General features: G+C 36.5%; 1 protein-coding gene across 1 annotated transcript in view; it reads right to left on the bottom strand.

Moving 5' to 3' along the window:
- The window catches only part of GUCY2C (guanylate cyclase 2C), a 59,060-nt gene that overhangs the window by 21,532 nt on the left and 13,354 nt on the right, over positions 1-24,174 (bottom strand). Inside the window, exons 8-16 of the mRNA XM_016140541.2 lie at positions 22,748-22,883; positions 19,046-19,131; positions 16,844-16,955; positions 11,047-11,128; positions 8,073-8,178; positions 4,913-4,975; positions 4,233-4,304; positions 3,661-3,765; positions 278-364 (exon numbers count right to left, since the gene is read on the bottom strand). Coding sequence (XP_015996027.2) covers positions 278-364; positions 3,661-3,765; positions 4,233-4,304; positions 4,913-4,975; positions 8,073-8,178; positions 11,047-11,128; positions 16,844-16,955; positions 19,046-19,131; positions 22,748-22,883 — 849 coding nt within the window. The remainder of the gene's footprint in view (positions 1-277; positions 365-3,660; positions 3,766-4,232; positions 4,305-4,912; positions 4,976-8,072; positions 8,179-11,046; positions 11,129-16,843; positions 16,956-19,045; positions 19,132-22,747; positions 22,884-24,174) is intronic.

Raw genomic sequence — 24,174 nt, 5'->3', positions numbered from 1 at the left:
CCAGCAAGTCTGTAAATATGTGTGCCTCAAATCTAGAGTAGAAAGAATATAATAAGAATAATGGGAGCCAATGTTTATATTTTGAACATTTACTTCTACCAGCCCTTATGCAAAGCATACATATTATTTCATAAATACAACTATGTGACATAGGTACTCTTTGTATTTTTATTTTACAGATGAAGAAACCAATGCACGGAGAAACTGAATAGCTTGCTGGATTTGTGTTCCTATATTTAATTTTCACAACTGTCTTTTGTGTTTATAGGGCTCTTACCTTAGCAATGTCATATAAGACAGAGATCTTAAACTCCCAATCCATGAAAGTACCATCGGGATAGGAAATTGTGTCATTTAAAACTTCCTAAACAGGAGAAAAAAGGAAAGGGAGAAAATGAGTTGTCACAAGGAGGGATATCATGGAGAGACTATTATAGGCAAATAATGACCTTCTAATCATGAGGCCCCGGACAGAAGGAACAAACTGGAACAACTCCACTGTCCTGGGTTTCTTGAACACATCTTTTTCTCTCCTACTTTAGAAACATTAGGTGGCTTTCAGCACAAGGAGGTGAGAATGAGATACCTATAGTATCCCAAGTCCCAGTTCTTCCACACGGCAGGGGTGAAGGAATTAGCAGACACCTGCCTGGAGAGTGGGCTGGCGAGACTGATTCACTAGTCACTGGACTGCAGGTCTTGTCTCATCAAACTTACCCTAGTGTGTTAAAACAAGGAATTGCTGTTAGGAAATTCATTCGTTAGGTTTATGTTTTTACTAACATGATCAATTGCATCTATTGGCTTTATAGTTCTAAGTCCTCTGTCAATAAGACACAGTTCCTGGATTTGTGTGAATTGTATGACCCAGAATTTTGAACTCACTGTATTAACATAGTGATGATGCTAACAAGATATAGGGTTCTAATTAAGCTTATAACTACTTTTCATGGTAATCTTGAATAACTTAACAATAGTTTATTGTTTTGGGGAAAAAAAAAGCCCAATTTGACCTTTAGTTTTAACTCAGGCACTATAACAACAATTTTCAACAAATGATCCAAAGTCATAATTCATTTCAGATAAGGCTGGTTGGCATGTAGATACCAGGCCAAGTTAAGGGGAGCTATGAGCAGACAGACTCTAAAATAATTCTTTCTCTTAGTACCTGCCATATTTTATATTTTTTGTTTATTTGTTTACAATCACTTCTTCCCATGAAATTGTAAACTCTGTGATAATTTTTGTTCACTGTAGTCTCTGCAATATTTTGTTCACTTTCTGGCATGGAATAGATGTTTAATAAATATTTGCCTCACAAAGTTAGTTGAGGTTATCGTATATTTAGGAGGTGGGAAGCACACTGTCTTTAGCCCATCTAGAGAGAAACTTTCTCATTTGTTTCCCCACAGGGAGGGAACTGTCATTTTTCTTGGCACAGACTTTGCCTTGAGATTTATGATGCAAGGCCTTGGTTTCCTGAGTAGACGCTCCGTTGTCGTTGCCCAGTGCAAATAAGCAATGCCGGAAGGGGACCCAGGACCACTCAGATAACTAAAGTTTCTGAGAGTGGAGAGACAAAAATAACTATGGGTACAATATTTAAATGTTGACTTGGTATTTCAGGGAATAAAAGATCCTGCGAAATCCTTTGACCAGGCTGTGTTGATTCTAAAATCGCTGTCTCACTGAAATTAAATGAATCAGAGTATATGGTATAGCCCTCATATTATTGTTTTTATTAGAAATATTTTACTTAAATGATAACATTTTAATTTAAATGATAATTTTCAGCATCAATTAAAATGATCATATGATCTTTCTCATACGACCTTTTGAGATGATACATTAGGGTAATATTTTTTCCATTCACAGAATTAACCATACCTTATGGTACTATGCTCCTTTTAAAACTGGCTTAGAATTACCACTATTTTATTTATAATTTTTCTATCAATATTCATAGAGTTGGTCTTTAATTATATTTTACTATTAACTTTATTCTAGCTTTGTTGATTAGTAAATGAATTTACATCTTCATGTTTTTGCTTAACTTTAGAACAGTATTTATATAAACACTGAAAATTATCCATTGAAGTTTAGAATTAAGGCAAATCTGGTATTCTTTTTAATGGCAATTATAATATCTTCTATTGTTATTGGCTTACTTTACTTCTTACTTTTTGAATAAAATTTTCATGATTATTTTGCTTCTGCAATTTTTCATTTTTTAATTTTAATAGTCATAAAGTATTCTTTTATAATGCAAAGCATCATTTTCATAGCTTTATTCCCATTTTTGTGTATTTTTATGTTTGCTTTAAAATTTTTACTAGACGTATGGGAGGCTTGTATGTTTTATATATTTTTTTAAAATAAACAACTCATGAATGTATTTTATAATTCCATCTGTTTTATGTTTGAATTTTGAAAGCTTCTTTTCCTTAGGCCATAGTTATTCTTCTAAATTTTGTATTACATACTTAGATTATTTTATTTTTAAAAGAGAGAGAGTAGCATTTAGGGCTATGATTTTTTAATTTGAGGACAGATTTGAGTTTAGGCCATACATTTTGAAAGCTAGTATTCTTTTGTTGTTGTTGTTGTTGAAGCTTATTGAAAATTAAAAATTTCTAGGTGATTAGTTTAAATTTTAAAAAATATTTTTAAATTTTATTGAATTATGAATATTTGGACCTTTTTAAAGCTGCTGCTGCCCCCAAATCTTGGGATTCTGGCTTTGTTCTGGGGAAGAATATTGAGGTTATTAACAAATCCTGGGTCTGAAAATAGCAGGTTGACTACACATCCTGGTTTGCTTGAGGCCAGTGCGGTTTATGTCTGATGTGCCAACATGATTATTGTCGTAGCCCCTTTCACTCTCAAAGTATTCTGATAAATTATATGCTCACCAGCTCAAGGTTATTAAAAGCTGAAAGTCATAACGCATGCTCATAAACTGCTCAAGGTGAGGTTCAAATAGATCAATTCTCCTTGAAGCAACTGTCCTGAATTCCTCCCTTCTCCCACCCTTTTCTCATTCGGTCCTGTCTCTATTTCACACCTGACTTTGTTTCTTGTAAATAATTACTTCTTGTATATTCCTGCCCTTCTGAACTATTTAATGATTAGATAGTCCTAGCTTGATGTTTGGTTCTTCCCAAGAACTTGACTTAGTCTTGTCTTCCTTTCTCTTTCTGCTTTAGACTTGCTCAGTCCTGACCCCATCTGGCAACACCGGGACCATCCTCCATCCCTAACAAAGGAAAGGGCGGTAAGAATTTAGACAGTAGCGGAACCAGGACTTATGAACAAGTCTCCTAATGCTTGTTTGGTGCTATCATAAAGACCATCCATTTTTCTTTGACTACAAAAGCAAGTGTGCAAGTACAGTAAAATGAATTTAGGGCTAATAAGTCACTTCTCCATGTCCTCTGTTTTTCAAATCTGCACTTCTGTTTGTTTATTTATTTATTTATTTATTTAGGTAAAGATATGATAGGACTGATTGACAATAATGAGCGATCTAGTTTGATAACATCAACTTTTCCTGATAACTTTCTGATACTGTTTCACTGAGTAAACATCTAAGATTCCTATTAGATTTTTTTTCCATATTGTTGACCAGTTAGGAAATTGAAAATGATCACGGTTCCTTACCCGCAGCGATCCTCTCTCGCAGTATTCTATCACCGCAAAGATCGTGGAATCAAGCTTCACTGTCCCGTAGAACTTGGTTAAGTTGTAATAGTCAACCTGAAGCAACTAAGATAACATGTTTATTTACAAAGCAAGTTGTCCAGAAAGGTGCACCAGAGTAAAAATTAATATGTTAATAAAACATGACATGTTTTAGATCTTTGGGAAGAGATATTGCTTTTTATACATTGGAATGTCAGTACATTTCTTATTACACATTGCATTATATCTTACTAAACAGTCTTTTATCAACACGGGGATTTAAATACAAACTTTCGACTACTCTCAAACAATATCAGGACCATTTTGTAGGACATGCTAGTAGATTTCCAACATGTTTTGCATCATCAAACATCACTTTTCAACATTCGTTGGTAGAATTTCCAGTATGAAGTATAGTCACCCATTTCTTGGCCTGAGGGCTCCTCTGTCAGCATTCCCCGTAATGCCTTGCTCAACCAGGGATCTCATTGCTTAGGAAAAATGGAGTGAAGCTATTTCTCACTTAAGTGTTTCAAGCAAGAGATACATACCTTGTTCAATTCTATCTTCTGTTTCTCAGTGAAGTTGCCATCATTGTGCTTGAGATCCTTTAGAATCACTCTCTGCAAAGATTGATTGATTAAGAAGATAATGTTGTAGCATTAATACTTATCTGTATATTTTAATAGTTTGTGTGACTACCTTCCCACTATACTGTAAGCTCTTGAGAGCAGTGACACTACTTTGTTGATGTACCTGTGATATGAGAGACTCAAGTTTGAATGTTCCTTTAAGAATAACTAAATGGAAGGAAAGAAGGAAGGAAGGAAGGAAGGAAGGAAGGAAGGAAGGAAGGAAGGAAGGAAGGAAGGAAGGAAGATACAAACTGCCACGTGGAATTGTCATATTCCCACTGCAGTGAGTCAAAATATATTACTAGGGCTGCCTGGAATTCTCTGGAATCACTTTTATTTTTACTTTTGCTTCCTACACACTCCACCCCTCTCAAAAGTTCTGTGTCCTTTAATTTTCCCAGGATTGTGAGTTTTGTAATCCTTGAAGCAGAGCCCTGTCCATCTCCGTGAAACGCTCCAAGAACGGCCTCTGGGAGTAACCTGGGCACAACCCGACCTTTGCATTGCCAACATCAGAATTGAGTAACAATGAATCAAAAGGCCCAGGACATACCCCTAAGTGAGATTTCAGAGAAGCAGAGGAGAATATAAGTCACCTTTTTGTCATATTTGCACTGTCGTAGTCTCTGAATTGTATCTCGCCTCCTGTCATCATCGATCTGGCAAAAGAAAAATATAAGTATTCCTGATACTTCATATCTTGTCCCATCCACTGACAGTTAAAGGCTGAGAAGCTCTGCCAGGTGGGCTGTATCTACAGCATGGTGGGCATGCTTCCAGAAAAACTCATAATTGACTTGCGTTTCCCTCTCACTACTTGCTTTTCCCTGTAACAATATCTTCTTTCTGGGTATCTACCATGCTCATACTTAACTCTGAGTTTTCTTCCCTTCCTCTTGTAGTTCTACTTTTCCTCCCTTCCTCCTGTGGTCTACTACAGCCCGGGATTTTCTTTGCTTCCTTCCCTCCCCCTCCCCCCACCTTGCCCTGTTTCTATTGGGAAACATTGCCTGTAGCTACATACAGATGCTCCTAGGGGAGTATGTTGTGCATTTGAGCTGCAAACTCATGCCTAAAGGCCCAAGTAGCAATGCAAGCTAGGACACTGGGCTAGGTGTCTGAGAGGGGCAGCCCCATCAGCTCTGGTTGCAGTCTAGAGTTGCCAGATCATATGATTTGTCAAAAGAAGCTGGTGATATGGGTTTTTCTATACCATTCCAAGATTTTTATATTTGAAAGTTAATTTTAAAAGATTGTAAATATTGAACGAAACACAGACGCAGACATGCACACAGACCTGCAGGCCAGATATAGATTTAGGTCTGTCAGACTTCTGGTCAAAAGGCAGAAAAAAGTTGAGAACTATTACATCTCTCAACTCAATTCTCATAAAAACCTATGATGTATTATAATGTTGGCTAACACTGATCTCTTAGGGACGATTTGAAATATGAGTGAAAATAAATTACACAAAGTCACAAGTATGATGTCTGGCACACACAGATTAACAAATGTCAGTTGTCTTCCCTTCTCCTTTTTCTCATTTTACAAATGAGGTATGAAAGGGTTAAATGACACGAAATGTCACATAAACATGTATCAGAACCTGAGCTTGCCCTCTTGTCCAGTATTTTTTTTTACTGTCTCAGGCCTCAGTTAGGTCATTTAAATTATTCGAACCTCAGTACCTTTTCTGGGTAATCCTAACTCACTCATAGGAATACTTGGAGATCAAATGAGATGAAATTTGCAAAAATTTCTTGCAAACTACAGTATTTTATCTTCAAATGAGTTATCATTGTTCTTATCAATATTTTTTTTTTTCTGTCAGCTCCATCCCCTTGACTTTCGCGACTTCTCTTTTCGTCTGGCTGCTTTGGTTTCCTGACTCTTTCCATTTGAGTACACAGGGATGTTTGATTCTTTATCATCTCATCTCTTCAGCTTGCTTCCTCATCTTTGCCCTCAGTAAGTCTGGTTGTGTGGCATTTTCCCCTCTTGCTGATTTTGGCTAGCCTTCTTGGGCATTCTCGCTGCTCCATATGACTCATAGTACCTGAAGACCTTCCTTATAGCCCATTCTCGGTCTGCCTGCTCCCCAGCCTGTCTGAAATCAGAGTAGCAATGATTCCCTGTGTTCTGAATCACTTCGATCTTCCTTCCTTTATGTTTACTGTTCTAAAGGTCTATTCCTTAGCCAAGCAAGTAGTTAATTTGATGAATTAACTCATAAAATTTCTGTGGCATCTGATAGGAAAGATAAGTTATACATCTAAGAATAGCTACATTTTAAGAAAACACACAAAGGCACAATGCTTTAGGATTAATCCAAAAGAACAAATATGGAATACGGAGTTTCTGAGGCAGTGGAGAAGGCTTGTGGGGGCTGAAGCCATGGTTGGACTTGGGCGGAGGTGGGCCACATGGGAACCCATGCTGGTGTATACTGGCAGTGGAGAGCATTTATTCCTTCTAGATGTCTATGGTACTCTCCCCTTTCTATGGTACTGCCAAATTAGTCATTTAGGTCAACAAATTCTCCCTGTGGAAATCCAATAGTCTTAGGGTCATTTACACCTTACTGGGAAGTACCAAAAGATAGACTTCATCCTGACACTTGCCTGAGACACGTAGGTCTTTGTGAATAGCATTTCTATGTGTGAGGTTCAGAATGCAACAGGAGGGTCACTTTAGAGCAGGGAGCATTTCTGGAAGAAAGGAAGACCTAGCAGAGGTACAGCCACGAGGGATCTGAGCCATCGAAGTGAAGCACAAAGGACCCAGGGTAGAGAGCCGAAAGCTGGCAGGGAGGCTCCCGGGACAAACCTGGCCCATGCAGCAGTTTCATTTTTGCTTATTTTAGGCAGGGAAGCATCTCAGGTCATGCTTTCTTATTATCTTATTATCTTGGCCCCACTAATTCCTTCATGGGGAGATCCTGGGCCTCCATCTCCTCTTAGTATATTTTAGTATAAAAAGTTTGATAAGGACATGGTGTATGATAGATGCTAAAATCTTAGGCTTTATAGTTAAACTGGGTTCAAATTATGGCCATCTTCCTGAAATTCTAGCCTTGTCATCCATAGCGCTTGGGGGAAGATGGAAGGGCTTAATATATATGGCATATAAGAAGTGCTCTGTAAGTGTTAACTCTTATTTGCAGTAATCGTTCTCCCTAGCTATATGTGATCCTGCACTATTTCTTATTCCTTTGTCTTTGAATCTTCTCATCAGCACAGTTATTATAATAAAAGTCAACTCATAAGTTCCTTGTGAGGAGCAGACGAGACAACAAAGTCCAGAACTGACTAAGGCAAATGAAAGCGAGTTGCTATTATCGGCTGAGGGAGAGAATGTGGGAAAATATCAGAGAAGCCTCTTCTGCGATGAATGAGGTAAGTCATATATCCTCAGTATAGGTAGATCAGTATTCTGGTTTAGGGAAACTCAAATCCCCTACCCAACCCTGCATCCCTTCCATTGACAGACTCTCAATATGTACATTTCTCTTCTGAACCAGATGCGAAGAATGAGTAACGCATCATATCTCAGCCTCCAGTGAAATGTTCGTTGGGTCAACTAGGTGACACGGCAATGAAGAATCAAGGGGAAGATAGGAAACTGAGAAGCAGAAAACATCTAAGCCTTGGGTCCCTTCATGGCACATTTCCTACCCTGAAACCAACGTCTTGTTAAATACCTGGCAACTTGCACCAGCTCTAGATAGAGTTCTTCGACAGGTAGGGTACGCCTTACCTTCAGGCTAATATGGTTAGTCTCATTGGTCTCCAGAGGAAAGATGTTTTCAGGAGGAATGTGGGACCATTTTTTCTGACGAAGTTCATCTTCTTTTTTATATTTTCTATGAAAGGAACAGAACCAGTCAATAGATTTTTATTAGTTTTCATGCCATTCAGCTACTGAATACTGGTTGAAATTTAGAACCCTGATATTCTCAGGTCGACATGTGGCGAGTGAGGCTAGCCTAATGGTGTAACTTTATGTTCTTCACTCTGATGAGTGCTGGCCATTAGTGGACCTGTAAGGATTTCTAATGGCCCTTTATATTCTTTTTTATTTTCCTTTTTGTTTCATTGTCTTAGTTCACTCAGTTCAATCTGAACTGATGACATGGAAAGAGGGGAAAAAAAGATGAGAGATAAAACTTTAAAACCAATAACCTTGAAAGGAAAAAACGTTAATTTTTAAACCACCAGAGAATATACCAGATTCCTGAATAAGGCAGTTCTTCTTGTGCATCTGCGCCTTTAAAAAATATGTACAAAGAAAATACAAAAGCACAGAGAAACTGTAACAACATACATCCCAACACTCAAAATGTCAAAATTTTGTAATTATTTCCCCCAGATAGTATGGATAAAGTAGAATTCTTGGGATGTAGGAGATGCACTCATTTGCATTTACATATACTGCCGGATTGCTTCCCAAAGTACCTACCTGTCATCAGAATTCCTGTTTCCTCCATATTCATAACAATATTTGGTACTGTTAAACATTTTTCAAACCATTATGAAGTATGTGAAATGACATTTAATTGTTGCTTTGCACTTTATTTTCTTCATTACTAAAGAGATTTTTTTTCAAATATTTTCCAGCTATTTTATAGAATTATAAAATTATATAGTATTTTCTATTCATGATTTTGCCTGTTTTCTCAATTGCATTGCCTTTTCTTTATTAACTTATGTGAGTTCCTTATATAGTCTGCAAAACAAATCTGTTGCCCTGTTATGCATTGCAAATATATTCTTCTGGTTTGTTTACTCTAACTTTAGTGTATAGAAAGTTTTGATTTTATTATGACCATTGTTATATTTTTTTCTTTTATGACTTTTTATCTTGACTGAGAAATACTTTCCTAAACTGAGATCAGTAAGTCATTTTCTATTAATTTCTCCCAAGTTTTGAAGTTTGATGTTCACGTTTCAGCCCTTATCTATTTAAAACTCCATATGGAATGGACTCCATTTTTCTTATGGTTTCAGGTAGGGTTTTAATTTTATTTTTTTCACATCAAAAGCCCACTGCCCAACATCACTTCCAAAATGCTTTGTAGTATCACCTCTATTATATTCCAAGTTCTCAAGCTTGCTTTTGTCTGATTCTAGAATCTGTATTTTTTCCCATTGATCTCTTTGTATGTCCATTAGTTTGCCTTTTGTGGTCATTTGACAAACTCCTACTCACCTTCTCAAGGTCATTCATGATGCCTTTCTTAATGTCCCTTAAGCAGAAATGATTATTCTTTTTCCTAGTGTTTCATCTAACATTGAGTAATTCTCTATTAAATACATACAAAATAGCACATTATTGACCAATAAGATTAACCATAAGACCTGGAGGAAAGTAAGGTCTGAAGGGTCCCAGGATTTCACTTCTGTACCCCAGGAAACTCTTGGGACCCAACAGAGCTGACTGTCATTCATATTGAATTAGGGGATGTCATTCACTGCTTTTCTCCTATCAGCTGCTGTCATGGAAAACTATAAAAGTAACATCTGTCTTCCAGATCTCCTTGTGAACATACTATTGCTCTGGCTATTAGGAAGACCTATCTCTGTCTCCCATGTCTTCCATGGAAATGGAAAATGCCCATTTCCATCTGTTATTGTTTCTTACCTTGTAATCTACCCCTATCTTAAGCTGACACCCATTTGGTCTTGGTTTCTAGGTTACATCTGTGACCCTACTGTCGACTGCTTTTGGTTTCTGCTCACCCTCAACTAAATGGTCACCACATACTGCAGATCACCTATATTTCTAAGCAACACTGAATTACAGGAGTCTTCAGACAGAAGAAAACAACCTACTTCCTTTCCTGGAGAAAACATTCACTGACAAACAACAGGCTGGAGTCTCATTATGAGAAAGTATAGTGACATGGAACAAAGCATGTGATATATAGAGAGAATTATTGTCTGGTTTGGTTAGGAAATGAGAGTAATCCTGGTAACATGATAGGATAGAAAGTTCCATGTGTTTACCATACACAGATTAAGATGCAGTGTGGTAATTCATTTGTTCATTTATATCTTCGACAAATACTTCTGAGTATATGCTACATTTCTGACACTGTGCTGGGCACTTCATATGTCCAGGGTGGAGTAGAACAGTCATGGAACCGATGATTAGAAGGCCTGAGTTCTAGTTTTGATTCCACACACTACCTATGGATGTCATTCCAGACTAGTCATTTGGCTTTCTGGGTCTCTCTTTCCCCATGCTGATAGGAAGTTTGGAATGGATGATTTCTAAAGCCTCTTCTAGCCCGAACATTTTTCAAAATAGAGATTTTAAGATTTCTCACAATACACCAATAAGCAGCAAAAATAACTATTTCCACTTATAAAATACGTATTATATGGTAGTCACTATACATATCTAATTTAAACTCCTTACAACGGTTCAGATGGTGATTATGAAGTCAAGTAACATGGTTAAGTTGCTAAGTAATATGCTAAGACCACACAACTGGTAAGTCACAGTACTGAGATCTGAGTTCAGGTGTCTGTAACTCCAAAGCTTTAACCTACCCGCTCAATAATATTCTGCCCCTTATATTGTCTTTTATGCAGAATGCTTTCATGAGGTGTGTCTCGAGACCTCTTTGTGAGCACACATTAACATCAACAGACATTAGGCCCCTCCCTCTCTTCTTTCTTCCCTCTCTGAATGATGAGCACAGCAAAATAGAGGGGATGGTAGATACCTCAGCACCAGCAAAGCAATGAACAGGAGCAGGATTATAGTCCCTGCGAGAGTAAAGACTGCAATCATCAGGATTTGAGGTCCTGTCACAGAAAAGACAGGGAAAAATGCATCAGTAAGGATCTTTGAAAAGAGAATAAAAACATTTCAAAGATTCTAGTTGTGTAATGTAATATGAGAAAGGGGAAAGAAAGAGCCCTTTTAAAAATCTTTAAAGTTAAAATGTTATAAATAAAAAGCCATTTATTCATCTCTTCATTGACAATATAGGTCCTGTGTCCTTGGTTTCTGAAGAAAACTGTCTAGAATGTGCCCGGGAAAATTGGTTTAGTTTCAGCTATCCCTAGAGTTTACATATTTCGTTTCTTGCTTATGGGAATTGCCAAATGTTATAAGACATAAAATAGCTTCCAGCACACAAATGATTTTGGTGGTGGAATCCTACCCAGTGTCCATGAAACCAATATACCTAAGGAGAATTCAAAGAAGAAAGAGACAGTATTTTTTAATACAGAGCACAAATCAGAAGAAAAGTAAGTCGATGTTGGAATAAATTACAGTGTTGTCTCTTGGTCCTTTTTAGGCTCTATTGGGTCATTGCTGGATGTCAATGAAGAATGTAAGTGATTTTATTTATTAAAACATTAGTATGTGGGTGGAATTGTGTAGACGGGGTAACCTGATAGACTCACAAAAGAGTAAGTGGAATCTAGGAAAATGTGGATCCAACCCAAAGAAACATTGAAGCAAAATCTGAGTGTGCAGAATAATAAGCCTAGGTGGAGAAGGATAACAATAGTTATAAAACTATATAAGACACTCACGGCTCACTTACGCCAAGTGGGTCTCTATCGGACTAGGAAGTTAGTGGGTTCATGAGGAAAAAACTGAATGAATGCCAAGTAATAGACAGAGCGTGTAAGAAGCTGGAAGACAATAGCAATACAGTGTTTCTTCTCATGGCAAAAATAAAGGAGTCTCAATCACAAATTCTAGGGTAAAACGTTCAAGGAGGGAACAGTATAAAAATGAAAAAAGTACAATTTGGCCTGATTTTGAGAATTTGGAGTTTTCCCCAAAAGCTTATTTTTTTGGTGTGTACGATACAAAGGGATGTTGGAGCTTACAGAAAGAAATGTTATCGTGGCACGCTATTTCGCTTCATACAAACACTAATAGTAGTGACAATGTTACTAATTTTCAACTTACAGAATCAATTTATAGATAAATGACAGAGAGCTTTATTATAGTTATCAAATAAATATTATTAGTCCTGACAAATTAAAAAAAAAAATACAGGAGAGTTTAGAAGCTGGGAAGGAGGTAAAAGGAAAGATAAGAACACTAACATCTTCATCTTATAAAGCTGGGAAGCAAGAAATTTCATATGTAGCTAATAGAACAATAGTAGAACCTCATGCATATTAAAATTACAAAGGTACCCAACAAATGTATTAACAAAAAGAGATAACTAAATCTAGAAGAGATTAAGGAAAAGCAGCATTAGTAAAGATGAACTAAATCTTCGTTTAATAATACAAGAAAGAAACAGATAGTATCTAAAGCTTATAAATCAAGAAACATACATGTAATATTTAGAAATATGCAAAGAACTAAAAGCAGAAGTGACTGAGAAACCAGGATGCACAGAGGCAGGACCAGGCACACTCACTTTCCATGATGAATATTTCCACTATTGGATTTTAAAATCATGTGTATTGATTTTTCTTCACTAGATGTATAATCAGCGAAGGTGTCTCTGGGGATATGAGAGATGCCAAGACCTCCTGATTAAAGCTGCACCTCAGTACCTAACACTATTCTTTCTCCTGGCACTGTAATACAGACCCTTGAGGACATGGTCCGTGTCCTCCTTGTTCACCCTAGTACCCTCAGCGCCTGACCTGGCCCCTCGTAATGTACCAATAAAAACTGGCTGAATAAATAAAAACTTTGTCCTTCTCATCTTACTGTCTGAGAAGAGGCAAGGAAAAAGTACTCTACTGTTAAAATATGTAAATCAGTTCATATTAGAAAAAAACCTCTTGTGCCAGTAGATTTATCTCATACTTTACATATATTTTAAAACTGTTTTTGTTTCATCGCATTATGTCCTTCGAATGAACTAACGATTTTTTTTTTCTGCGGTAGTAGGGTTTAACTTGGGGTTAATACTGCAGCATCTTTCTATTAGGAGTGAATAAGAAGGATTTATGCTTTGCTAACATAGGACTTTGCCTCTGCTTGTTATTGTGTTTTCTGCGAAGGGGAAACTTTTAACAGTGAAAACGAGCTCCGGCTTTCTCTTCTCATCAGGATAGAAATAAACTAATAGGTTAGAGTTAATAGCATTAATAGCATTGTGGGCACATCTGACTTGGTGAATTCCGTTTATGACTATCATCACCATTTCCACCACCACCACCACCACCATTGCCACGACCACCACTCTCATACCCTCACCCCACACAGAAAACAAAAGTGAGTGTGAGAAATACAATTTTAACAGGGCAGGTGATTCTTCTCATCAGTCTCCTAAAACTACACATTTCCTAGACAAGGGTATGAGCTGGAGGGAATATGGGGGACTCCCATCCGCTGGGTCCTCACCCATCTCAGTTCCTATCTGCTTCCCACGGTGTGAACATCTTACTGCACTAAATACATTTGTGATATCGAAATATACCATATATCATTTAAATATAGTAATTTTTAATTCAACATACTTTTTAGTTTTGTTTGGTAAATCATAGGCTCACGTTAGTTCTAAGGTTAAGCTTCTGCTGCCTTCTGGTGGCTGCTGTGGTTATTGCATTCTATTTAACAATGAACGTAGATCGAGTTTATAATCCCAAGGTCATAGGACAAGATAATTGAAAAGAGCCTTGGGATCAGTTAACAAACCTCCTGATTAAACAGAGGAAGATAGTTAGAGAAGTAAATTGACTGAAAGTAACACTGCACAAAAGAGTGTTTACTAGAAACATTATAATAGTGATCTCATATCTTCCTCCCTCCCTCCCTCCCTCCCTCTCTCCTTCCCTCCCTTCTTTCCTTCCTTCCTTCCTTCCTTCCTTCCTTCCTTCCTTCCTTCCTTCCTTCCTTCCTTCCTTCCTTCCTTCCTTCCTTCTTTCCTTCCTTCGTTCCTTCTTTCCAAGGCACTGTGTTGGAGCAAGTATATATAAATGAAGAATGGACCTTATACACATAGTGTATGGTATAAAAAGATGTGTAAACAAATAAGTGTGATATAAGTACTATACTAGAAATCTGGTAGTATAAGGGCAAGATCAGTAATCTTTTGAGATGCTTAAAAAAAGCTTAGGAAAGATGAATTTCAAGTTAAATACTGAGGATGAATGGTTGCTTACCAGTTTTATGGGGGAGTAAAAAAATTTAGTCAGAGGAAAGAGCATCAATAAGGACACAGGAGCAAGAAGTTGTAAATCCCTTTCTTTAAAGAAGCAGGAGGAAATTAAGAGAGTGGGGAAGGAATTTCAGGTAAGATGAAAAATTAGACTGGACACTAGGAAGATTGTAGATAGTTTGGGCTACAATAAGTCATTTTGACTTCATTCTTTAGGAAAAGTGGTGCTGCCAATTGAAGTATTAGCAACAGTGCAGTAATATGAATGCGATGATGCTGTCATTCTAGTGGCAGTTGGTTGGACTGGAGGTGAGTAGGAGGCGGGAATGAAGCAGGAAGTCAGTTGGATGCTATTAGAACCCAGGAGGCAGATGATGAAGGCTTGAATGAGAACCAAATCTGTGTTGTGCATAGCTGTGTCCCAGGTGCGTAGAACACTGCCTGGCACTAAGTAAATCTCTGTTGAATGAAAAGACAGTGATGGTGCAATCTCCAGATGAAAGATGGTTACTTATTTGGCAGTTGTGTACACAGATAAAAGACCAGACATGAATATCTTATTTGCATGCTATTTGAAAGATTGAGTTACTGTATTTGTAAAGTTGAAAACTAAATGTAGGAATAGTTAAGTAATGGAAAGCTCTGGGTAGCTGAATTTTCTAGTTAACTGAGGATGAAGTGAAGTTGCCCAGGATGATGCAATGTCCCTGTTGTAGGTAATATGAATATTTAATGTGATCTCTTTCAAGTAAATAATGAGAACTCTCAAAAATTACTTTTTGAGAAGTTCAATACTTTACAAAGCACAGACCTTCTGTTCAATAACCAAAACATCTTAAACCTCGTAAAGACATTAAAAATTCAGACTCAACATTGTCACTGAGAGTGATCATTAAAGAGAAAGGAAAAATAATTTTAATTCAAAAAGTACAAAAGGAAGAAGTAGAAAGATGCTAAAGCCTTTCAGCAAGTGAGAAAAGAGATATATTTCAGAAATCGAGTTTGGTTTAAAACCTAGCTCGAAGATGGTTCCTGAGATATAAAAAGAAAAGCTTGCCATGGAAAGAAGTCAACTTTAAAAAGTAATGATAACTGTAACTCGGAAGTCAGTTCAGGATTGCTTATTGTTTAGAGGAGTGGGATATGCCCACTTCCCACCTTCCTCTTTGCTTTCGTCAACTGCTTATGCCCATTGGATAAAAACACAAGGATGATTTTTAACCAGATTTGACTAATGGAGCTCAAGAGGACTAGAATCATAGTTATAGCTTTCACACAAGCAAACTCGTCAAAGCAGAACTGTTCTCTTTAAGTTAGATCAACATTTCAGTCAAAGTTGCTGTCGCTATGATAGAAATATTTCTAGTTGGTAATTTAAAATATTTTTTAAAATGATAAATTAATACAGAGTCATGAAAAATTTGAAAAATTAAAATTGCTTAAAAAGCAAAAAATCTTTTAGGATCCTATTATTCAGAGGCAAACACTATTAATATTTTAGCTTTTTTTATAGTCTTAGTATATACGAAGTTATTAAATAAATCTGTATTTTCCTATTACTTTACATCATAAAGAATTATTTTGTAAAGTATTATTTTTAATTGGTTGCATGATGCTCCATTTATGATTATAATTTTATAAATCACTCTATTGATGGTGTTTCCACTTTTTTTTCTTTTTTGCATCTTTAGGCATAAACATTTATCCAAATTTAATCTTTGTTCCTAAAAATAGATTAGTAACATGGAAATACTTACTATTCATTGTGGTAAGGCTTAGCCTACCTTGTCAAGGATAGACTGTCCTGAGGCTGTGTTGCCCAGGACACACTTGGCTGGCCCTGTCCGGTAATGGCCAATGTTATATACTCGTGTCAGCCTTATAGCTGCTCTTCAAAATAAAACTGCATAGGTCAAGGCCTGGTCATGTTAGAGCTTTCCATGAAATGAAAGGACCTCATCTTAAGTAGGTGGGCAACCATTATTAACTCAAGTATTGTCCTATCTGAGAGAATGGGGGAAATTTTAGAGGCCACATTCACTGACCACCCTTCAGTCTGATGACTTAAAATATTTCTTGCTGAAATATGTATCCCTTGAGTTGACTGCAATGAAATGCAAATGGAGTAAACTATATGTTCCTGAGTTCATTTTGCCAATTGCCAAACCTAGTTTTCCACAGGATAATTTATATCAAAAGGACACATATTAAAGAGAGGTATAGCTAAATTTAGAATAGAGATATTTTCAGTATTTGATCACAACTGTAATATCATTCATTGTGTAGGGAAGAAAAGTCCTCATTTACAAACCTGGAAATTGTAATTCAGACAACAAACAAACAAAAAGCAAAGGCTAATTGCATAAACCACAGAATCAACTCTCCTTATTAGAAAAATGTTATGAAAGAAAATTCACTGAGAATATCTTACCCTGATCTGAAATATCTCTAGGAAGTTTATGATTCTTCCAGATGAATGTGGGACTCGTATCCTCAGGTTTAGTACTATTTGTCCGAGTGTCATAGGTCAAAAGACACTTATACTGTGTCAGGGTATGAAAAAGAAGGACAAACAGAAAAAAAGACATTTTAAAATAAGTTTGATGAAATTGACCATCCTGTCCAATGACATTCGAATTTCATAGTAACACTTCTCAGTGAAACAAGATAATGTTAACCACTTGGGGAGATAGTTATGATTCATTTATTGCTTCACAGCATGAACATGGAATTAAGCCCCATGTGGGTCAATTAGTTTTCTGTTTTTTGATGACCATACACTATGCCTGCCCACCACAGATTCTTCCCGTGTTTAGAAAACTGGTTCAAGTCTTTCATTTTACGAAGGTTAAAATAGAGGCCAAGAAAAATTAAATGGCTAGCTCCAAGTCACATGATATGTACCAATGTTTATCATGATATTTAGTTGCTATTGAAAATGATGTCTTGAGAAAATGCACCACAGCTAAAATCCATTCTCCATTTTGATATGTGTCAAAGGACTCTGAAATAATTCTACATTTCTTAAGATCTATCAATTACATAATTTTCAATTGCTTTCCTCTAATGAACTTTCTTGTACCCAACACTACATTCCTAAGATAAAAGTCTTCTTTTTCAATAATCTGCCAATGGAAATATTAATAGATTCTCAAATTACTGTTGTATACATTCAATCAGCTTTGTCAGAGATATCTGAAAAATAATGATCTTTCTAAATTCACCACCATTCCCTCAAAACATTCTGGACAAGTTTTACAACCTCAAAAAAATACTCTTAACTTGAGAGCAGAATCTATAATTGCATATATTAAGGATAGGAAATATGCTATATATTAGGATATGGTACAATGAATCTCTACTGAGACCTACTCTGGAAATAGAATAATGTATCCATAGCCATATGTTTTAATAATTAATACCTAGTTTCCCCATTTACACATATAACACAATTGGTGGCATTAGATTATTGAAAAATTCAACTATATTTGCCTTTAAGAGGGTAAGTACACAAAACAAGATATTTTATTTTGAAGAGCAGTTATGAGGTTGACATAGGATCTTGCCGCAAGTACCTACCTCTCATCCCAGGTGTAAATAACTTAGAAGGGAGTGTAGTTATTTTTGTTGCTCCAACTAGTAACTGAAGCATGGATGGGATCTTATTTTAAGATATTCCCATGGGATGTATGCTAAATATGGCATGATGTTAAAGGTCAATATAGTAACTGAAAGTTTTACATTATGTTTCTGAAATGCTGCCCCCTACTATCTGGCTTAACTTTCTCAGAGTATCTTTTCTCTCTCTTTCTACATTTTCCATTGCAGTTATCTTTTACAAAGCTGGATCAATATATACATTCAATATGTGACTAAAGATGTCATAATGTTCACAATGAAAATGACATGAAAATGAATAACTTTTTCTCTTCGATTTCTAGTTATGTCAGGCTACAATTCCTTAAATCCAAAAGCTTTCTACTGACCATTTGGTTAGCTGGAAGAGTGGCTTTCGTAGTTTGTGTTGACACAACTTCGGGTAACATAAAGACAGGTGTTTAATTTTAAAATTAAACGCTGATCAGCCAACAACTATATGCCAGATAAGAAGCTAAGCACTGGAGACATGTAGAGGTAAGACCCACTCCTTTTCTTTAAAGAACTACTATGTAGGTAAAGTGAGAAAACATATATAATGTGAATAAAAGCATAACAGTATAGGGCTGTTTACATATGCCAGAGGGATTATACAATTAATGATTTTTATGGGAGTTCAGATGAAGAGAACAGGGACTGTTTCATTGAAAATTTTAGTTTTGGAAATGAAAAAAAATTCTTAGGAGAGAACTGTCATCTTCTCATTGGTATTTCATCAATAGTCTGGTCTTCCTATCAATGTATTCTGAGTAGTATTTTTTATATAGTTAATAGAGTGGATATTCTGCATAAAAAGTTCCATGGGTCAAAATGCTTAAGGAACACTGCCGCAAGTGAGGAATAATTATGAATCTGAAATCAACTAACTTCCAGATTCTAAACGAAACTCTAATTCCTTCACTATTACTTGGATCTCAATTTATCCCTCCTCATTCAGTCACTTCATCCCAAGTTCCTGGTATGAAGACGGACATACTTTTTTGGTATCCACAGAGGTATACAGAAGCATCATCTTATTGTCAATATCCCCAGAGTCGTCCAAAGTGATAGGACCCATAAGACCTAGGGCAAAAACAGAAAAAGTTAGAGGCTTTTGTTAACTTCTTGACTGAATGACCAGTTAGATCCTGATAGGAAATATAAAATAAATTCAAAATGCTTTATTTTACTGAAAAATTGTTGACCTAAATGATCTAATCAGAGGGCACCTGAACTGGTTCTTGGTCCTGAGATCTCTGAAGGATATTTTTATGAGACATTATTTAGTTAGAGGGAAAATATTTTTCATTACAATTATTGTAGCACTAAATATAATCGGTCAATAGATTTCTCCTGATTATTAGTGAAAAGTTTTTGCTAAGAATATTTACAAAACTGGTATCACAGTGTGTAGGTCGCTGTATAAACTAACGTAGATTTTAAGATCAAAGTCCACTATCACTTATTGATTGAAGACATTGAGAAAATTAAGTTCTCTGTGTCTCAGTTTCTCATTTTTGAAATAACAGCAATATAAGACAAACCTATGAAATTGCTGTTTAGATAAAAAAAGATCAAATATGAGCAATTTCATATGATATATCATAAAAGCTAATATTTATTTTGTGTTTATTAGGCTCTGTGCTAAGTGCTTTATATTCATTTATCATTTTATTTTTCCTAAAATACTATGATACAAAACTATTATCTACATTTATTGATGAGAAATCTGAAATCAGAGATTTAAATAACTTGTTCTGAGTTATACAGCTAGTAGGTGGCTAAACTAGGACATAAATATCTCCTGGCTCTAAACCTGTTTTAGTGGCCACTAAGATGCTTGACCATGATCACAGATGTGATAAAAATTAATTAAGAATACACATAGGAGGATTCTGAGAAGATGGTAGGGTACGAAGCCCCAGAAATCTGGCTCCTCACCCAAACAATCACTATATTGGCAGAATCTGTCTGATGTAACTGTTCTGGAACTCTGAAGTCTATTGAGGGTTTGCGACTTTCAGGGGGTTAACCTTAGATGGTAAATTGTGATCAATTTCGGTCTTTTTCAGCTTTTAGCACAGCAGCAGCTACTTATCTCCCTCAGTCCTATAGCAGACAGCTGTGTATTTGTCCCTGGAGCAGCTCTCACACAGCCTGCCAGAGCCAGGGTGAGCAAAAAGAAAACAAAGACCTTGTCTTTTGAATATTGGAGATCTGTGTGTTCTGATTGCTGATTGTCGCTAACGACCACAGAGGTGCAAACAAAGTGGTGGCAGCCATTGTTGTTGCACCTTCCATATTGTTGCAAACCCCACCCCCTCTGCTGATATGACTTTCAGGGGGCATAAAGGACTGGTGCCCTTTCTACCCCCTTCATTTTTCTCTTTTTCCTCCTTGAGAGCCAGACTTTGACAACTAGGATATATAAGCAACTGTGCATATGGGAGAAATTAGAAAGTCATTGCAAGGGCCCAGGGAAGCTAGAGGCTCAAAAAAGACTGGAGAAGGCCTTAAGTTTTACACCTTAGGCCGATTCTCAGCACAGAGACAGCTTAAAACAATAAAAGCAAAAACAAAAAACTGCAAACCCTGGGGAATGGGAAATCCCTCTTCCTCATGTGATTTCCAGAATTATCACAGTATTATATTCAAATGTCCAGATTTTAACAATGACAAAAAAATTGCAAGGCATACAAAGAAACAGAAAAGTATGGCTTATTCAAAAGAAAAATAAAGTAACAGAAACTGTCCCTGAAAAAGTCCTGATGGAAGATCTCCTAGACAAAGGCTTTAAAACAACCATTTTACAGATGCTCAAAAAATTAAAAGAAGACATGAATAAGCCAAGAAAATGATGCATAAATAAAATGAAAATATCAATAGAGAAAGAAAATCTAAAAAAGAAACCAAAGTTCTGGAAATGAAAAGTACAATAAGTAAAATGAAAAATTCACTAGAGTGATTCAAAGACAGATTTGAGCAGGCAGATGAATCAGCAAATGTGAAGGAAGGACAATGGCAATTATTGAGTCTGAGGAATAGAATGGAAAAAGGTTGAAGAAATGTAAACAGAACCTAAATATGCACTGTCGGAGTCCCAAAAGGAGAAGAGGGAGAGGAAGGGAGAGAGAGAATATCCAAAGTAATAATGTCCAAAAACTTCCCAAATTTGATCAAAGACATGAATATAAACATGCATGAAGCTCAATGAACTTCAAGCAAGGCGAATTCAAAGAGACTCACACCGAGACACATTATAATAAAACTGTCAAAAGACAAAGACAAAGAGAGAATTTTGAAAGCACCAAAAGGGAAGGGATTCTCCTGTCACATACAAGGGTACTCAATATGATTGTTAGCTGATTTCTCATTAGAAACTCTGAAGGCCAGAATGCAGTGAGCCAATATGTTCAAAATGCTAAAATAAAAAACAAACAAACAAACAAAAAACTCACAAAAAAACTATCAACCAAGATTTCTTTGTGACGAGTTACAACATGGATTGATCCTTGAGGACATTATGCCAAGTGAAATAAGGCAGTCACGAAAACAAAAATACTATATGATCTCACTTACATGAGGTATGTTGAGTAGTTAAAGTTATAGAGACAAGAAGTAGAATGGTGGTTTCCAGGGCTAGGGAGAGGGAGAATGGGGGATGACTGTTTAATAGGTATAGAATTTCAGTTTAAAAAATGAAAGGCGTTCTGGAGATGGATAGTGATGATAGTTGCACAACAATTTGAATGAACTTAATGACACTGAACTGCACCTAAAAATGCTTAAGATAGTCCATTTTATAATATATGTATTTTACCACAATAAAAAAATTGGGGAATAAAAGAATGCATATAAAATACTTGTAAGAACTTGGGATACATGGGAATATCAATAAATGAGTGTCCCTCCCTCCTTCGCTGTTTCTTCAGGGGAGCAGAAGTGATCTCTCGCTATCATTGTCATATACCACAGACACTGAAGCAGCCCTCAGCCTTTAGTGGTGAGTGTCTGCTGTCCTCTGAAGCCAAGAGAACACTCTGCCAAAGGATAAAAGTTTTTCAGCAGAGTAAGGATTTCAGGCACGTTAACAAAGTCAACCATCATTTGTCTTTTACTTAATCCACATTAAATCGAAAAGAAAATTTCTTCATAGTATCTGGATGAGATCTGGGAAATGAAAGGAGTTTCAATAGGAGCTTGTATGAAAAGGGAATAGTACAGAGGGATCTGCAATGGAAAATTTTGGATGACATCATTATGAGAGGTTTTGAGTTAGAGTTAGAGGGGTAACATAGGGAGGGTCCCCGATCTCCGAAGGATAGAAAGGGAAATTTGAAAGGACCAAAATCAAACCACAGATATTTCTTTCCTAGCTAGTCTCCAAGCACAGTCAGGACATCACTGCTCAAAATGCCATGTGATAAACTTGTTCGTAAGTACAGGGCCTGAGCTATATGCTCTTTCTTCATTATCCAAAGATTTATAAATTCTAAAGCTGAGTTATCAATAATAGCACATCCCAAGTTTATACAATGATGTTTGCCTCCAACTAAGTTCAAAGATATTTATCTTTCAATCCATCTATTGCCGACCCCCCTCCTAGCTTCTCAAAATCCACCCACAAAGTCCATATTTCTTCATCTTTCTGTAGAAAGTGTTAGTTAAATATTGTTTTTTGCTCTTGGGAGAATGGTACCTTTAAAAGTGAGGTTCCTGAAAGCATGAGCAAATTTTGAGGTAGTAATATCTTCTTTGTTTTTAAGAAATATCTTCAGCATATGTCCAAAGAGTAAGATACCATTCAAGTAGGCAAGAGCAAAGTCATCTTTTACCTGAATGAGAAAGAAAAATCTTAAAATGAGTTCGAAAAAAGAGATTCTGGTCTTGAGTCTGGAGCAAAATGTTCCTGGCATCACCAGTGTACCTGGAAAAGTAAAGGAATATTAGGGGATTGTAGGGATGACATTAAAGGAGACTTTTGGAAAATATTTCCTTGAAGTGCAGCTCTTTATTATCCCTGTCACAATTCTGTCTTCTCTTGGGATCAATAAGCCGAGAACGCTGCCTTTAAAGAAGTAACTAAAAGCAGTTGTACTTCTTTCTCATGATGATAAAATATATCATTTCAACCAAGAAGGACAACATACAGCATTTTTACAATTCTTGTAAAATTTTATATAAAAATAATGCTTGCTTATAGTTAAACATTTTCATTAAAGAGCAAAACAGAACAACAATACAAACAGCTCCCTCCTTTGAATATTAAGAAAGAAGCAGAAGTTTTGATGAGATGATATCACTGAACTGGCTTTGAAGACAGTTCTAATTGAGTGTTACTTCAGATCACAAATATTTGCCTGAGAAAACATAAAATAGAGGATCAAAACACCTCTGCAGCAATTGCATGCTGGTCTTCATAGAATTGGGCTATGGTGTAAAAGCTCTGTGCCCCCCTGAGACCAAGTGAGTTCTGTCAGCTTGGGCATTTTGGACTATTCACCTATGAAGAATCTCACTTTTGCCAGAGCCTGGAAAAATAATATCTGAATACTACATACTACAGTATATGTGCTAGCAAATGTTAAAAGAAAAAATAAAACATTTCTCATTGGTTTGGGTGTCCTTTATTGAAATCAAAATTTCATGAAATGAAAAACATCCAGTTAAGACCCAGCCCCACTGAGAAGGGTTCGTAGCTCCTTTTGGCAGGGTTGTAAAACAGAGGGCTTAGCACTGCTAGTCTACGGAAAACAGTGATGCTATCAAAGGTACCCAACTTTCCTTATAGCTCCTTTGGCCTGGCCTTTGCCATCCCAAGGTTGTTTGGTGTCTTCAGGACTGCTCTTTCCATCTTCTCACTACAAACCTGCTTTCAACTGTCTCTGAGGGCAGCATACATTTGATGAATTTGATCACATTAAGGCGCAGTGACCAACCAAGCCCTATGTGGTATTAGAGTCAGGAGTCCTGCATTATAAGGTGACCATGATTTAATTCCCATTGGAGCTTCTTTTTGGGGGACAAATACTAAACCAGATAGGATGCTGAGATCAGAGGAATAAAGCAGGACTCTCCTAGACAATGGTTAACTTAATCATAATAGAGGACAATATCTTAACCTAG

Source organism: Rousettus aegyptiacus, unplaced genomic scaffold (assembly GCF_014176215.1).
Source record: "Rousettus aegyptiacus isolate mRouAeg1 unplaced genomic scaffold, mRouAeg1.p scaffold_m13_p_2, whole genome shotgun sequence".
NCBI lineage: Eukaryota > Metazoa > Chordata > Mammalia > Chiroptera > Pteropodidae > Rousettus > Rousettus aegyptiacus.
This window is presented reverse-complemented; position numbering and strand designations above follow the sequence as displayed.